A 16,809-nucleotide genomic window follows, 5' to 3' on the forward strand; every position below is an offset into this window, starting at 1 on the left:
GAAATACCGGTATGTAATATTGTTGAAATCTTGTGAATGTGAAATAAAGATAAGTGCAACGCTTCTAAACAGTTTGTTTTAACCTGATTCAAGTAGTAAATGGGTTGAGTTGACCCAATTAGGGGTGTTAACAGTTAACTGAACTAATTCATTTAATCAATTATGAAGATCTAAATAATCAAAATGATGCCTGTAGAATTACTATTTTACCGACTTTTGCACAACACTTTGTTCTACAACAAAGTATAAGTTAGGCCATAGGTGCTTTGTTTTTTCTTTTTTGTGTCAATTCTTTGATAAATAATAAAAAATCACACCCGTGTGAACAGAGTGGTGCAACTCCACTCTCTCTCCCCCCCCCCCCCCCCCACTCTCTCTCTCTCTCTCTCTCTCATTAGCAGGCAACTGCAGCACTCTCTGTTTCTGGCACAACAGCGCCACTACTGGTACTCATTCTCGTGCTCATTAATGTCACAGGTGCACATAGGTGAACAACACATAGGCACGGACATTGCTGGTTGTAGGAGTGGCACTCAAAAACACAATTGTTCAATCTCAGTGCATTGTTTGATGGGACAAACCCCACCCATACTTCAACCAGCTAAAGCAAACATCATAAGGATTTTCTGAGACTATTTGTACCCAGGCTCAGTTTGTTAAGACAAATATTGATGACCTGACAGCTCTTTTCCTTTTGAGGAAAGCCACACGATTATATAAAAATCTAGAATCTATTTATTTCATTATTATTTTGATCTACTGGATGATAAAAAAATATATTAACTTGTGAAAAAAGGTACCAGTATGTCAATTCAGATCTCTGATATCATCTTATATGATCTCATATGATAAATGACAATAATGGCACCAATATTAATAATTAATTGCTTTGACTCCCATTCAGATAAAGATATGAATACAGATGATTATCAGAGGAGCTCCCATAAGTAGTAGCAGTAGCATTAGCTCATCCCTCATTGTCTTACTGTTGGCTTCAAGTATTTAAAAAAATGTGCTCCATCATGAGAGGAAGGTGCATCCCTGGTCTCTTCCACTCACTGATTTGGACCGGGGTCACTAAGGCAACGCGATAGCTTTAATTGGTCTTGGTCGTCCTTCTTTTCTGTTCTGTCCGAATCCATTTTGGCATTGTCTGTGCTCTGGGGGGCTTCATCCAAGAACCCAACAGTATCAGCTGAGCTGGGAGTCGGTTGAACAACGTGGACATTGGAGGCTCCATTGACGTGATCGTCGTCAGCACTATTAACCTGATGGTCTGAGAGACAGAGTTGTGTTCTCAAAGAGCTCTTGGAGACTAAAGCGTACTCAATAGAGATCCATTCCATTCTCTCAATCATGGAACGGCATCAACCTTTTTAAGACTTTAACTATTGTTTTGTATTAAAATGGGGGCTTTGTCAATGATTCCTTTAAAAAATAAAAACGGGGCTTTAAGATTATGTGCCAATTGGGGCATTAAGATATGCAAACAAATAACAAATTGTACTTTACACCTGATGCCCGCTGTCTAATCATATGACCTACTGAAAGTCTATGGAAAATTACATTTAGAATAAAGACACTCAAATTGGAACAATTATTTTCTTTTTTTCTGTCAAATGGGGTGCATCAACTTTCATAGACACAGCTTCAGAGTCACCACTAGTTGTGGATAGACATCCTGGTCAAACTGAACCACGAGTACATGTGTGCTGTAGCTGAACTGACCTGATTCAAAACGAACTCTCCTCCTGGGTACGTCTGGAGCTTTGGCTGGTACCGTGAGGTAGTGACTCATCTGAAAGAGTAGTTATTACAGTATATCAATTTATAATTTAGGCATTGCAGACAGTAAACAAGGACAACACAAGGTAGCATAATACATAATCTGTATATTGGGGAGCCCACTGGCCTAGCGGTCCAGGCGCATACCACATATAGGCACATGCCTGACGACCTTTGCATGTCGTCGTTGCATGTCATTCCCTGTCTCTTTCCACTATGTCCTATCAATAAAGGCAGAAAAGCCACAAAATATATATATATATATTTCAAACACATGTAGTTCACATGTAGTTCTTATATGAAGAGATGATAGAGATCTAATTGAAATGGGGATTTCAATGCAAATAAAAAGTACACAAACCTGTGGACTGGCGCCCTCTACTGACAGTGACGTAGGTGCTCTATCTATTGTATTATTATATTGTATATTGAGGTCAACCAGGTCACCAATGACCTGGCATCTGTCTACATAACATGCTATATAGTAGAGACCCTGGGGGAACACAGTCAACGATGCACTATATAGGGTTTACAGTAAGTTGTTAAAACAACCTCAACAAACAAACCTCTAGGGCAAAATTTAAAAATAAATGTTTGTACCCCCTCTTTTTCATTTTCTCTCCCTGCGAGATACTGTATTTTGTGTACAACTGCTGTCGGTATGAACAATAAAAAACTATACAAAACATTTGCCACTTTGCCAGCAAAAACCCATCTAGTGAAATTAGAAGATCTACAAGCTCACATGTTGCTTTACTTGATCTGCTATTTTCACTACTTCTTTCAATTTATGAATGGAAATTATTAGAAAATGTTGGAATTGCTTTTAATTAATGAAAATGTGTGATTTTTGTGTTTAAACTTTTATAAATATTTTGAAATTTAAATAATATATACAGTATATATATATTTATTATTTATTACATGGCTTGGTTGAATGCTTGATTCTGATTGGTCAATCGCTGAATTCAGCGGTATGTTATTTCTTGATAACAGACCGCTCTATAACAGCCTAATCAAACCCTCTGAGCACCAGATGTGCGGCTGCACCCCGCTTGATTTACTGCTGTTTCCTAGATGGGAAACAATGATCTAAAAATGATTAATATCTGTTGCCGTTAAATCGTACCCTCCTCTCCATCTCCACTCTCTGCTTCCTGAAGCGAACTTCACTGACGTCTTCCGCTGCGTCAAACGGATCAACCATCAGGTCATGTCTGCTATAGGAGCGCAGCTGAGGAAGGAGTAGAAGACATAGTATGGTTTAATTACCTTTTCAATAAATGCATTCATACTGTATACACAAACAGTACTGCGACTCAACTGAAAAGTATGCACCGTATATGTACAGTACTAACTGATCGCAAGTCTTATTGACCCTTTCTGAAGACTAATAGTGAAGTATGTCTAAATAAAAAACACTTGGAGTGGAGTGGACATTTTATGCTGTATAATACATTGTATTTATTATGGTCCTTACAACGTGTTATACAGAAAAGAAAATCACAGTACATCATCTCATTCCAGCAAAACACAATTTGCGTCCTCACCTTCATCATCAATGTTTATGTTAGGCAATGTGTGTCCAATCAAAATGGTCCATTCATTGTAAATCGAATGGCACTTTAATGTTTGTGTAGAACAAAGTTTGTGCACACACACTAAAAGCTGGACATAGGAGGGGCTAGCTCAAAAAACACACTGTTTTTCTCTCTGCGTGTTCTGAGCCCTTTTTAGCTGCAAGGATAAATGTCCTGTTCTAGCTGCTGGGGGTGCTGTTGAGGGAATTTTCAACAGGTATTTCCTGCAATGTGCATGACATTGAAAATGCTGTGGGAAAAGCTTCCCACGGGCGACTGTCCACCACAGGTTTGCTGATACGGAAAAGAGAAATTACACAAAGGGTGGGGCGTGCAAGCCATATGTACTGTAATAGATCCTTTAACATAATGTGTCTATGTAAAGAAAGTCCTCTGCCTATCCTAGATTGATCTAGTAGTCGTCCTTGTGAGGACAAATAAAGCAATTTACATCATGCCCTAAGTGCAAGCTAAATCTAGCAGACTAAAGTTGGAGTTGCATAATCTTTTTTAACTGTACAGTGTCTATATGATGAGTCACTTGTTTTGCCCTTACCCTTTGTTTGGTCTTCTGCAGATTGTACCTAAGGGCCTTTCGGATCTCTTCCTCTCTGCTTTTTGAGATCTTTGGTATAATCCGATCTCTTGGTTGAGCTCTGGGCTGGATGTTCCTGCAGAGACACACACCATACAGTACATTTTCCCTATACAGCACAACCATATAAAACCATATATGAAATAGCATGACAAATTACTTAGTATTTTATGGTTATGTGAAAGTTTGAAATGGAGGATTTAAGAGAAACGTCTACCGACTCCCTCAAGAGCTACTGACATGCTGCCATTCACTGACACACTATAAGTATATTCACAATTGCTCCAATTAACTAATTAAGCCCTGTTTTATACTTCATTGTACAACAGTGTATAATAATTTATCTGATCAATGGCTCACAAAGCTTGTAGGAAATGTGTGGGGGGAAAGAAAAATCACACAAGGAAGGTAGTGCATGCACAAACATCCGTGGCTCAGGTGCAAGACAAGCAAAAGTAGCATGCCAAAAAAATCACGTGACGTGCCCAAAATAGGTACTCCATATACCAGATTGAAAATATTTAAGCCCTCAGTGCCCAACAGTAACATCATTTACAGTAGTTGTCTAGGAACAGGGTACAGTATGTGAATATGTACAGTGCTGCTAAAAGAGTATATATTATATTGTATGAACTTCCCCTGGAAAAACGAATACATTTATTTCAAAGTAGATCTTTCATTTGCCTTTGTGTATCTTGAATGTAATATTTGTGAATTAATAACCGCAGAGAAATCATCCCTCCAGGCTTCCACACACAGCACCTGACACACACATACTGTACACAGAAAGAGAGAGGTAGAGCGAGAGAGACAGAGAGCAAGAGACAGGGAAAGAGAGAGAGAGACCTGCAGTGTGCCATTGCCGACTTCATCATTCGACATTAATGTGATTAGTGTCTAGGTGGGAAATTTGTGTAGACCTTATATGCCAAATCACAGTAATATGTTCAACTATGTTTTACAATTCATCAGAGAGAGAGACAGAGAGAGATGGAGTTTGACGTTATGATGTGAGACAATGTATTTTGCTACAAACACACTGCAACCATTGACTGATATCAAGTCAACAGAACTATTTTTTTTAATGGAGAGCAGGAGGCGTGGCTGTGCAGTGCATCATAATTGGAGCATGCCTCCAGGCAGAGAGCTGTAAAAGCTTATATATCTGCATGCTACCTCATTGAGACGGCAGTTAGCGAGGGCGACTTGGCTGAGCTTCCACTCTCTACTAGCATGATGGCCTGCTTCATCTCCAGCCTGTTGTAGAAGGAGATCAGCTGTGGCTCCGAGGAGCGATCCCCTGCTATCAGCCACTTCTTCACATAAGTCTTGTTGAAGCGGTTGAGCCTGGTGACATGAGTATAAAGCTAATTATTGTTGCATGAGCATGACGCTCATAAATTATTAAAAAGAAACACCTTTTATAGCTCAGCGACTGTGTCACTCAACAAAAATAACATAATTTCAGCTGAAAACATGTCGGCACAGTTGAAAAACGTTTACTTCTGTTCAAGCAGTGATAATAAGAAATATATGTTAACTAGAACTGCACTCTGCCGAGTGCATACTTGCTTGTTGCACACTAGTAGGCCATAAATGGCCTACTAGTGCGCAAGCAGAGCGCGCAAGTACTTTCGACCGTTACAAACCGCTACAAACTGTCAAATATCAGTTTCTGCCTCTATGTATATGTCATTTGTAAGTTGATTAGCGGTATACTGTGGTTACTTTGCGCCCTATGCACCGTCCCAGCCTTTTCGATGCGTATGCACCGTCCCAGCAATGACTAATGACTAGACATACGTATAACTACATTATACTATATAGAGTATGTAGTTGTAATTTGATTAGCAGTATACTGTGGTTACTTGGTGCCAAAAAGTGACAGCCGTCTTTTTCAACCGTTTTTATGTGTATGCAACTCTGTGCCTGGTTTGCTGGGACCAGATTACACATTACGTCATCGTTGAGAGCTGGGACCAGAGTACATGGTGTGTATATGTATGACTAGCTCTCAGTGATGACGTAAGAGAAATGGTCATCTGTGTAATCTGTCCCAGCAGACCAGGCACAGATTTACAAATTACAAATTTCAAATTACAACTACATATAGAGTATGTAGTTGTAATTTGATTAGCAGTATACTGTGGTTACTTGGTGCCAAAAAGTGACAGCCGTCTTTTTCAACCGTTTTTATGTGTATGCAACTCTGTGCCTGGTTTGCTGGGACCAGATTACACATTACGTCATCGTTGAGAGCTGGGACCAGAGTACATGGTGTGTATATGTATGACTAGCTCTCAGTGATGACGTAAGTGTGTATATGTATGACTAGCTCTCAGTGATGACGTAAGAGAAATGGTCATCTGTGTAATCTGTCCCAGCAGACCAGGCACAGATTTACAAATTACAAATTCCAAATTACAACTACATATAGAGTATGTAGTTGTAATTTAATTAGCAGTATACTGTGGTTACTTGGTGCCAAAAAGTGACAGCCGTCTTTTTCAACCGTTTTTATGTGTATGCAAATCTGTGCCTGGTTTGCTGGGACCAGATTACACATTACGTCAACGTTGAGAGCTGGGACCAGAGTACATGGTGTGTGTATATGTATGACTAGCTCTCAGTGATGACGTAAGAGAAATGGTCATCTGTGTAATCTGGTCCCAGCAAACCAGGCACAGATTTGTATACACATAAAAACGGTTGAAAAAGACAGCTGTCACTTTAAAGAGACCGAGCGAAATTATTACTTGCGCGCTCTGCTTGCGCAAGTAATTAGGATATCTGGATTAATTACAAGAAAACATACTTGTCCTTCCAGTGGTGATGTCCATAATGGCCACAAATGCTTTCAATGCCTGCGAGCAGATTGTCCAGGAACTAAAGCAAAGAGAAGATTTTAATTATCAGATATTTAGTCTATGTCTATGTTACAAGGTGCTAGGTGAAATTTGAGATGACATGTCTCTTTTACAGTATATCATGATCCAGGCGAAGAATTACATTACAGCTACTTTTTAAGCACTTCATTATTGACAGCCATCACTGATAGCAGGTGTTCAACATGAATAGCACATTTTGGTTCCAAACAACTTCAAAAACTACTAATAATAGAATTTGCTGTGCAGCTTCATGCTCACTGGAGAATTAAACAGAAATGTCCTTGTGACCTAGACCTAGTAGCCGTGTCTTCCACCATTAGGCCAAAATGGATGGTTATGATTACAGCTCACTTTTTATACTCTCAAGATTCCACTATGAGCTGCCTGTACCTGAGTGTGAATTTCCTCATTAATGGTATGTTTTGTCTCCTTCTTCTTCTTCACTGCCAACAGGTCAACCAGTGGCCTGATGGTCATACCCTGAAAACACAATCATGGACGTAAGGGACAAGGAAAGCATAACAGAGAAATTGGAAGAAACATTAAAACACCAAAAATGATATCCTCACACATGCATGCATCAACTTTCCTCTTGAGACTATTGAGTGAAATCTTCCCTCACATTTAAGAACCAAACGAAAAAAAAGTGTTTCACATGCCTTAATAATACATTGTTTCTCTCCGTTCTAAGAGACCTTGAACTATGAAAGACTTCTAATTCGAAAAGGAATGACTGTCTTTCTATCAGTTGTTATACTAACCTACCCCACACACATTTTTATTTAACGTTTATTTAGCATTATATTTATTATTGTATATTAAAAGGTGGTTTGGGATTGTATTCTGGAAAATGCAACATGTTGCATTTTCCAGAATACAATCCCAAACTTACTTGCTCCAGAGCAGGGCCAGCAAGCCCAGGGCTAAATGGGGTGGTAGCCCACTTCAAACTACGGTAGTCAGACCATTCTCTTGCTATGGGCTATCTCACAGGTACTTAACCCTGGGCTAAGTACCTTTTAACAATTATAGATAACTAGTCCATATACCCGTTTAGGTACGCATTATTTTTTCATTAACCCGTTATGCAATGTTCAGCCAATCGCAGCGCAGAATGGCACATCTTCCAGCCAATCGGCAAGTTCTTCACTTGGTGCGATGCTAAACCAATGGGACATCTCCCACCCAATCACGCCAGCCAATCACAATTTGCGTCACTTTTCCATCTTCACTTTTCTGCCCTCATTTGTTGTACCCACTACTAAAATTATTTGAGTAGATGAATACATCCTAATGAGACTTGAGATTTGAATTAGACTTTTGGTGAGCCTTAGCCCAAAACAATATTGTGAATGTGAACCATTATTCTCTCACCTGAACAAAGACTGTGAAGAAGATAACAGTGATGATGGCAGTGAGGAACAAGTTCTTCATTTTGCTATTGGTCAGCAGGAACCCCAGGGAGAAAGCAATTGCCCCTCGTAGGCCACCGTAGGCAACAATGAACTGATCCTTTTTCGTCAACTTGACAATACGGAATTGATTTATGATGAAGGTCAGGCCAATCACTCCTGAAATACACAAACAGAATATTATGATGCAACTAATACATTAAACAACAATGTTTTAGTTATATATTCATAGCCTTTTTTGACAAAGACAAAGCGTGTCAATTAAAGTTCAGTAATAGAATAATCATATTAATAAAATATCCCTCTTTAAACTGACCGAGTACTCTTGACAAAAGGCAAAGGATGACAGTGAGGATAACAAAGGTCCAGTTCCAGGTGTGAGGGCCAACAACCGTGGACACGCCCAGGAAGATGAATATGAGAGTCTCACTGACGCTGCTCCACATCTTTAGGAAGTATTTAATGGTGGTGTAGGACTTGTGGGAAATATTGGCTTCCACATACGGTCGCATTGTCACCCCACAAGCGATCAATCTGTACGGAGCACAGTTCAGGTGATTGAAAATGATTGAAAACGAAATTATTATTAATATTTGTATTATTATGATCACTTCTATAATCACTTACGACATGATCCCTGACAGATGAAACACCTCAGCGGAGAGGTAGGCCATGTAGCTATAGAGGAAGACGAAGAGGGGCTCGATGACGCGGGTATGCGAGGTGAACCGGGAGGTGAAGGCACCCAGCAGGCCATAGATGGCACCCACCATGATCCCGCCCAGCGAGACCACAAAGAAACACACCACGCCCAGGAAGGCATCGACCAATGTCACCTCTCCAGCGTGGCTGAACTCTTCAAACAGGTGGTACAGAACCTGTTTGTCATTAAAAATATATATATATATATTGTTATTTAATTAGTATACAAGAAATACAATATTGAAAAACTGGATTCTTAATAGGACTGGTTGTTAAAGATGGCTAAATATTCTATCCTGACTCCGCCAGATTGCGGCAGTATTGAGTTCACAAGTTCCCTCCTCCTGCCTGGATCTGGGCTCTCTCAAGCAGAAACGATAAACCGGAAGCAGTGGGACAAAAACGATGATATCTCCATAATAATTGCGAGTTGTAGTCTTGTTAGGTTGTGTTTACATTTGCACTGTGGTAGCGCTTCAATACGTCATCTGTCATCAGTATCGTGTTGATACTTTGGAGCAGGAGGAGGAACTCACTGCTGCTACCAGCTGGCAGAGTCAGGTTATAAATATTCAGCACAATTGAATGGATTGGAGATGTCCTCTTGGGTGGGGTGGAATTGTCAATGATCCCGTGGTGCCACCAGTATGACACATCTTCAGTTGTGTGCCCCGACCTCATTGGATGTTTCGGCCACTTATCACAAGACACCCTCTGCAGAGGTTTGGCCCACCACAGACCTGGGTGTGTGTTGCATGGTGGCACCACGTGGTCATCTGGAAGCCCATGTTGCGTCCCTACGTTTCAGCCCCAGCCAGTGACTGCTCCGTTCTGCCGCAGTGGAAAGTTCTTTGATTGCCTTCCGTTGGGCCTGACCTCTGATCCCTACTTCTTTCAGGAGCCTTGTGGTGGAACTGGCTACAGAGCCTCTGCTAAGTTGACATACCGCAGGAACCACTAGCAAAACTCCTCCTGTTGCTTTAATTCCCTGAAACCTGAAGTCTGACTGGAATTGGCCTGATCAAGTCCAGTCTAAACTCAAATGTTGGCATACTTATCTAAATTGATTTATTTGATTGATTGGATAATTTAGTATAGAGGTACGATTGGTGACTAGCCCCTGGCGGATGGAGAGGTTTGTTATGTGGGCAATGATTGGAGCAATAGAAGGGGCAGCATCTCTGAGCAATTTGGGTGGGTTATTGTTGGGGCCAGGGGCATTATTTTTCATCAGTTGTCAGTCACCATTGTAAAAAAGTACACTAGAGTGTACACTAGAGTTTTGTAGAATGCTGGGATGTGCTTTGCTCCATAAAGCCCAGAATGAGAGGGCAGTATTTTAACCAGTGTGGTGACTATGGTTGTAAAGAAGTTGTTAAAGCGATTAGCCACATCCAGCTTATCTGACCATGCCATCCAAATTGATGTTTGCAGATCTGGTTATCAATTTCTTACTGCAGACTTAGGCTTCACTCAAACCTTTCGATCTAGCATACAACATTGATGCATGCTAGATGTATGAAAGGGTTTGTTTACATCTTGCCTCAATGCATTTCCAATGGAAGTCACATGGTTTGACACAACATTTGTATGGCTTTCGGCTGTGTTTAGACTGCCCCCCACCCCCTCATACAACAAAAATGTTGTGTCAAACCATGTGACTCCCATTGGAAATTAATTGCGAGCTTGCATCAGTAAATAAGTCTCATGCATCAGCTATACATCAATCTGTTATAAACGTGTGAGTCAGGCCTAACAGTTTAAATATCTTCCAGAGCTCCTGCAGTTTTTTTACGTTTTTAATTGAAGCTTTTTGCAGTATTAATTAACCCATTGACGCCTGGCACAACCTATATGTTATTCTACCTTTGATGCCGGCACGCTCTCTGTGTCTCATCAGCTATTGCTATACATGTAGCAACATAACTATTTTAAAAAAGAATTAATTTGAGGTCAGGCCCTAGAAGGCGTTCCCAGATTCGGCCTCAGGCATCATGGTCATGCTAGTTACCTTAAAAGAACATTATGTTGATTCTCATCTCAAATATAAAAAGAACCCACTACTATCTACACACAACACCTCCAAAACGCAATTAAACTGCCTTTCAATGCAGTGTCCGTTTTCATTCAAATATGCATATTTCAACTCAAGTTCATACTGTATGGACACACTCCATGCACACAAACAATACACGCACGTACGCCATATACCACAAATATACCTATATCAAAATCCCTACTCTTTATTAGGAAATATTGATCTGAGATATTTTGTCAGCCACAAAGGGAAATGTGCTTCTAAACAGTCAGTGTGATATTAGTATCTCTGCATGCATATGTTTTCATAACAAGATCTACCATTCTGAAAGCAAATCTATCACCTGTCACTCACCACAGTGACGGCGTCATTGAGCAGCGACTCCCCAAACACCAGGATGTGAAGTAGCTCATTGATTTGGATCTCCTCGAACACGGCCAGCACTGCCACGGGATCCACGGCCGAGATGATGGCTCCGAACAGCAGGCAGGACAGCAGGTCCACACTTGCCAGCTGGTCGCCCTCCATCTGACACACAGCGTACATCGCCCCCCCCATGAAGAACGTGTTCCACAGGGTGCCCACCACGGCGAACACCAGGATGGTGCCCAAGTTTTCAGAGAAGGCCCGGATGGGCAGGAAGTAGCCTGCATCGAGGATGATGGGAGGCAGGAGGTAGAGGAAGAAAAGCTTGGAGTCGAGGACTGGCGCTGTCTCGCCAATGGCTTTGATGAAGCCGCCCACCAGCAGGCCCACCACGATCAGCAGGCAGCTCTCTGGGACCACGCCAGACACCCGGGGAATCACATGAAAACCTGAGAGAGGGAAGGACGAAGGAAAGAGAGTAAGAGTAACAAAGTTATTCTGAGTAATCACTTATTCTATGATGAAACTTGTATTTTTTAAGATTTGTTTTACGCTTTTCTGCCTTTATTGATAGTATCAAGTGAAGAATGCAGGAAAAAGGGAGAGAGAGAAGGGGAGAGACATGCAGAAAAGGTCGTCATGAACGGGACTCGAACATGCAACGCGCTGTCAAGCCAAAGCCTATATGTGGCATGCGCCCCCGGACCACTTGGTCAGCGGGCGCCCCATGATGAAACATTTCTATCCTGATGAGAGTGGTCATGGTCAGTGTTTCAGGAAGACAATGCCCCCCATACAGTGGGCATGAGGGGTCAATGAATGGTATTATTGCGACTGTAGGTCACAGATTACTATGAAAACCAGAAAAACCATGCCACCATATATGGCCGTCAGTCCGTCACGCCTTGTTCTGGCATTCCAGATGTTGATCCTTCCCCACCCGTCCTTCCTATTCGATACCTGTCCATTCAAACTCTAGACTGGCCTGCCCTAAAGTTATTAGCTCAGCTGCACCCAGCGAAAACTAGAGTTCTCAACAGGCCAAAAATGGCTTCTAACTGGGCCCTAACTGGGCTGGCCCAAGGCCCCGCCTGGCCTTACTAATTAGCACACATGTTTCGCCCTACCTGGCCCGAAAATGTCAATAAAAAAAACAATAAAGTACATATATGCCATTCCCAGACCTGTAGTTTCAGCATGCCCTCAGCAATTCTCGCCCTCAGGGTGTCTTACTGGTGAGCATATAGCATAGCATATAATTCAAGTTATTTTCATAACTTGAATTATATAGGCCTTTAGTCATTAGATATCAAGGTCTAAACCCAATTGAACACCTGCAGGAGATTTTGGACTGACGTGTTAGATAGAGCTCTTCTAGCCTGGTAAACCCCTCCTCCCCCTTGAAAACATTTCAAAAAATATGTCAAGGGGGAGGGGTGTACCAGGCTAGCCCTCATCACCACCATCATCAAAAACACTAATGAGGAAATATACAGTATTTTGTTAGAATGTGGGTTACTGCACATATATCGTCTATCTGTCATACATCGCTCCAGATAGAGACTTGTACAATCTACCGAGGCACACTAAAGCAGTTCTGGCAGACCTAATTGGTTTTTCCTATAATTGGCCAATGTCCAACGGTACATTTAGGGTCCATTCAGAATTTGAATACACTAGACCGGTGCCCGGCTGTAGAGCACTGAGTCAATAATGATGGAAGTTGGAGACACATGCCCCACCCGTGTCAGAGTACCCGTTCCACCCATCTGTCTGTGTCCCTTTTATGCCCATATATGGAGATTTCTGTATCTGTCTCTCTGTGTCCCTTTATTCCTATATGGAGTTCTGTGTCAGGCATGCCCAAATATGGAGTGTTGTGAACAGGCCAGCTCCATATATGGAGCATGGGCCTGTCTGTCCAGAGCCCAGACAGAGGCCTTTTGTGGCAGTTCTGGACAACCATGCATGGGTCCGACCGTCTCGACACTGGGCACGACACTGGGCACCCCAACGACTAATTTGAAGTCGTTGGGGCTAACGGTTCGCGAGTTACGTGCATTACAGCCGTACACGTCACATGTCTGTAGACGTACAGACATGCAGAGACGTGGTGCATTTATAGATAGATTTTATATTCATGAAGCAGTTGATAATCACTGTAGTAAGGTTATATCCTACTTATATAGGATGATGATCTTGTTAACGACTTGTAGTCTATTAGATGTGTGTGTGTGTGTGTGTGTGTGTGTGTGTGTGTGTGTGTGTGTGTGTGTGTGTGTGTGTGTGTGTGTGTGTGTGTGTGAGTGCTTATGCAGTACTTGTTTGGTTTTACGGTTCCTGAAAGAGGTTGACTTTTACTTTTTGTAATCATGTGAATGGGGCTCAGATTGCAAACATTTTGCCATGGATAATGTATCAGCTACACTCTTTCAGAACCAATCTGTCTATAAGTAGCCTTGCGTGGCCAGACAGTTATGAATGAATAGTTTATTTCGATCTTTTTTCTTTTTCAGAGAGACATTACAAATAAAACAGTTATTTTAAGGTGCTCGAAAAGGCATAGGCGGAAGCTTATAGCTTATTAGTGCCTATCCTTATCTGCCAGCACAAATAAATAAAATTGCCCTTGGCAGTGATATAGTCTGGCCATGCGAGGCTAGTCTATAAGGAAGTGGGGCTGGAGAACCTTGCCCAAATTTTGAGTCATACCATCATACGTCATAGAAAAAAAAATAGACAACTGCCACATGAAGCCATGCCATTATTTGTCTTGAACCCAGTCCACGTAACCAAGTAGCCCTTTGATATTAAAACATTGTGTGTGCTTTGATGGAGCAGTGGTTAAGAGTCGACGCACTTCTCCAGAACCAGAGAGACACACCTCTTCTGGCCTACGATCATACTATTTCCTGTGCCTGTCACACAGTGTCCCTCTCTGCTTTCCAACTGTCTTAATAAAGAACAAGTCAAGAACGCGCAGGGGAGTTTACTGCCAATTCTTCAGAAGAAAACTGTGTCCAACTGAGAGCCCTCATGGTCATTACAGCAAAACTGTGACAAGAAACGATTGTGAAGGCCTAATGTCAATAAGCAAAAATAGAATCCCTATATTAAGTTTAGACTAGCTGAAGGCAAAATAGCACACAAGCAGATTAAGGAGCTGCGCCTACTGTAAATACATCTTGGCTGCACAAAACAGGCGGCTCCTTATTTCTGCCTCATAATAACTATTATCTCGTCGCCAATTTCTTTTAGTGTTAAATCACCAAGTTGTCAGTGTGTGCAAAGACCACAGAAGAGCCGTTTTGTCTGCTCTCTGATGAATGAGGCCTTAAAGTGTCAGTGACACGTGAGTGGGTATTTGTAGGACTGTCTACAATATTATTGTGCTGTGATAGTGTTGTTTTGTTGTGTGCAACGACTCTTGTCCCCTCCTTTCCTCTTTGTTTTTGTACACTGGGGTCTTTGTTATCAAGGAGAGAGCACTGGGGCAGGAAGTTGGACCGGCCCTGAGAAAGAAATGCTGGACCAATAGATAAGCAGAAGGACAGCTGTTATGCATTCAGTTCAGTGATAAACCACCAGAGCAACCACTAATGTGAATCACTCCAGCAAAATGACATGCATTACAGTAATTCCTGTCGGCAGACAATCTGTATCCTATATTCCAGACATACAACACTGTGGCAGTGTAATTGTAATTGTAATATAAACTTATAAGAATTTAAAGGCCTTATGCTTACAATTTACAATATGTAGAGGCCAGGCCCACCAGAGAACTCTAGCAAGATGCACCCCTGTTCACTAATTTCAAGTTGTTATAAATACTTATATTAATACTTATATAATATGCTCACATAGTAGCCTATGGTCTGGAATTCACACATCAGAGAATACTTATGGGCATGTGTCTAAGTAAAATATAAAACACTGGCTAAGGTCACATGATAGATGTGAAGTTCAGTCCCTAAGGTGATCCATTTTAAACCTCTTGTGAACAACTGCTCCATGCCATGCCTTGACCCTTGTACCAATCATCATGGGTCCAATTACACTCCAATCCTTTAATTTAACTATTCTATTTTTAGTCGATTGCAGCAAACGTTTTGTGCTGAAGCTGGATGATAACGCCTGGCTGTGCTGATGTTAGTGGCACATTAATGAAAACGTTTTAGTGTGGCAGCCTATCATGTCACTCCTAAACAGCATTGCGCGTGAGACGCACACTGGCGTTGATGGCCCTGATCTGATGGTTGTGATATTGAATATTAATCAATTTGGTAGGCAGTTTTTTTTATTATTATTACTATAGGCTACATTGGGTAGGGAAAAAACTGTTGTGCACTCACCAAGTTTCATTAGCAGGGCGAGGAGGATCCAAAGTGAGACCTCGAAAGGGATTCGTACGTGGTCGTAGTTGAAGGAAAGGACGGGGAACGCTTTTCCATGATGGGTGTGGGTGACATTAGTTTGGTGATGATGGTCCTCTTCTGCAGAGGTCTCGTTGCTTGGAGTATCACGACTGTCACTTGCGGTGGCTGTGGCAAGGAGGAGCAGAACGACAAGACACTGGACTGGTAGACGGGGTCTTCTTGGTCCAGAAGACGCCGCCGGTAGGCTTAAGAACGCAGTCATTTCTGACTGGTCTGACAGTTTTAAACACAATTCTCAAAATGATCCTCTTCCTGGACAACTCGACAGCAGGGGAAGGTGAGGACGGTGGAGACTCGCGAAGTGATGACGATGCGCCATGGTGAAGCGCAGACTTTACGCAAAGGCTCCCCCGGTTATCTCTGGACTACACACCACGGCTGCAGTGTAAAAACTGATTATTAAATGTCGTGACCATTCTGACCAAATGAATTCTTTTTTGTGATAGTGACAAGTACATTTTGTTTCTAACTGACATTTTGCATGGCTACTGGTCGAATTCGCGCGCCTGTCAAATCGTTGTCCATTGTCATGCGACGAGCTTTTCTACTGCTGCGCCCATTGGTTGTGCCAACTTGCCAAGCCTGAACTGCCCTGCAGTCCTGTATTTAATTCAGCACTAATAGCACGAGTTGTTGCATTAACATAACGGGGCTCACTGACTACCAAAATGCAGCAGCACTTGCAGCAGCAAACTGGTGATAAGTGACCTCTGCTGGTGTGGAGGAGGAGCGAGCAATTTCAATAGCTCAATAACTCTGACAGTCAGTGTACACTGTACACTGAGAGTTACCGAGCTGTAACGGGCCATTGGAACCCTCTTAAGGAAGCCTGAGGGTACCTGCCTGGACCCTAACCTTGCGTCACCAGGCTTTCCACCTCTGGACTGTCTAATCTAATCAGATGCCATTCATTGACAGATTGGGTTTCTGCTAAATGCCTCAATTGTAAATTGTTCCTCTTGACAGAGTCAAAGACAGGTACATAAAATAAATTAATGGACACCTGG

At 41.9% G+C, this 16,809-nt stretch overlaps 1 protein-coding gene across 1 annotated transcript; it reads right to left on the reverse strand.

The window, feature by feature from the left end:
- Positions 1–369: 369 nt before the first annotated feature.
- Positions 370–16,809, reverse strand: slc9a1b (solute carrier family 9 member A1b). Its single transcript, XM_080787759.1, has 12 exons — positions 15,719–16,809; positions 11,355–11,815; positions 8,888–9,138; positions 8,577–8,794; positions 8,223–8,419; positions 7,239–7,328; positions 6,776–6,846; positions 5,137–5,307; positions 3,922–4,036; positions 2,915–3,019; positions 1,729–1,798; positions 370–1,276 (listed from the first exon to the last, which is right to left on the reverse strand). The coding sequence occupies exons 1-12, from the start codon at positions 16,002–16,004 to the stop codon at positions 1,056–1,058; spliced, it is 2,256 nt and encodes a 751-aa protein (XP_080643885.1). The 5' UTR covers positions 16,005–16,809; the 3' UTR covers positions 370–1,055.

This window comes from Protomyctophum bolini (assembly GCF_963924005.1).
Source record: "Protomyctophum bolini genome assembly, chromosome: 17".
Classification (NCBI taxonomy): Eukaryota; Metazoa; Chordata; class Actinopteri; order Myctophiformes; family Myctophidae; genus Protomyctophum; species Protomyctophum bolini.

Coding starts and splice junctions, on each gene's coding strand:
- slc9a1b (XM_080787759.1), bottom strand. CDS start 16,004: ATGACTGCGTTCTTAAGCCTACCGGCGGCGTCTTCTGGACCAAGAAGA. Junction 8,795..8,887: donor CATCTGTCAGGGATCATGTC/GTAAGTGATTAT, acceptor TGCTCCGTACAG/ATTGATCGCTTGTGGGGTGA. Junction 4,037..5,136: donor CTAACTGCCGTCTCAATGAG/GTAGCATGCAGA, acceptor GTGTCTCTGCAG/GAACATCCAGCCCAGAGCTC.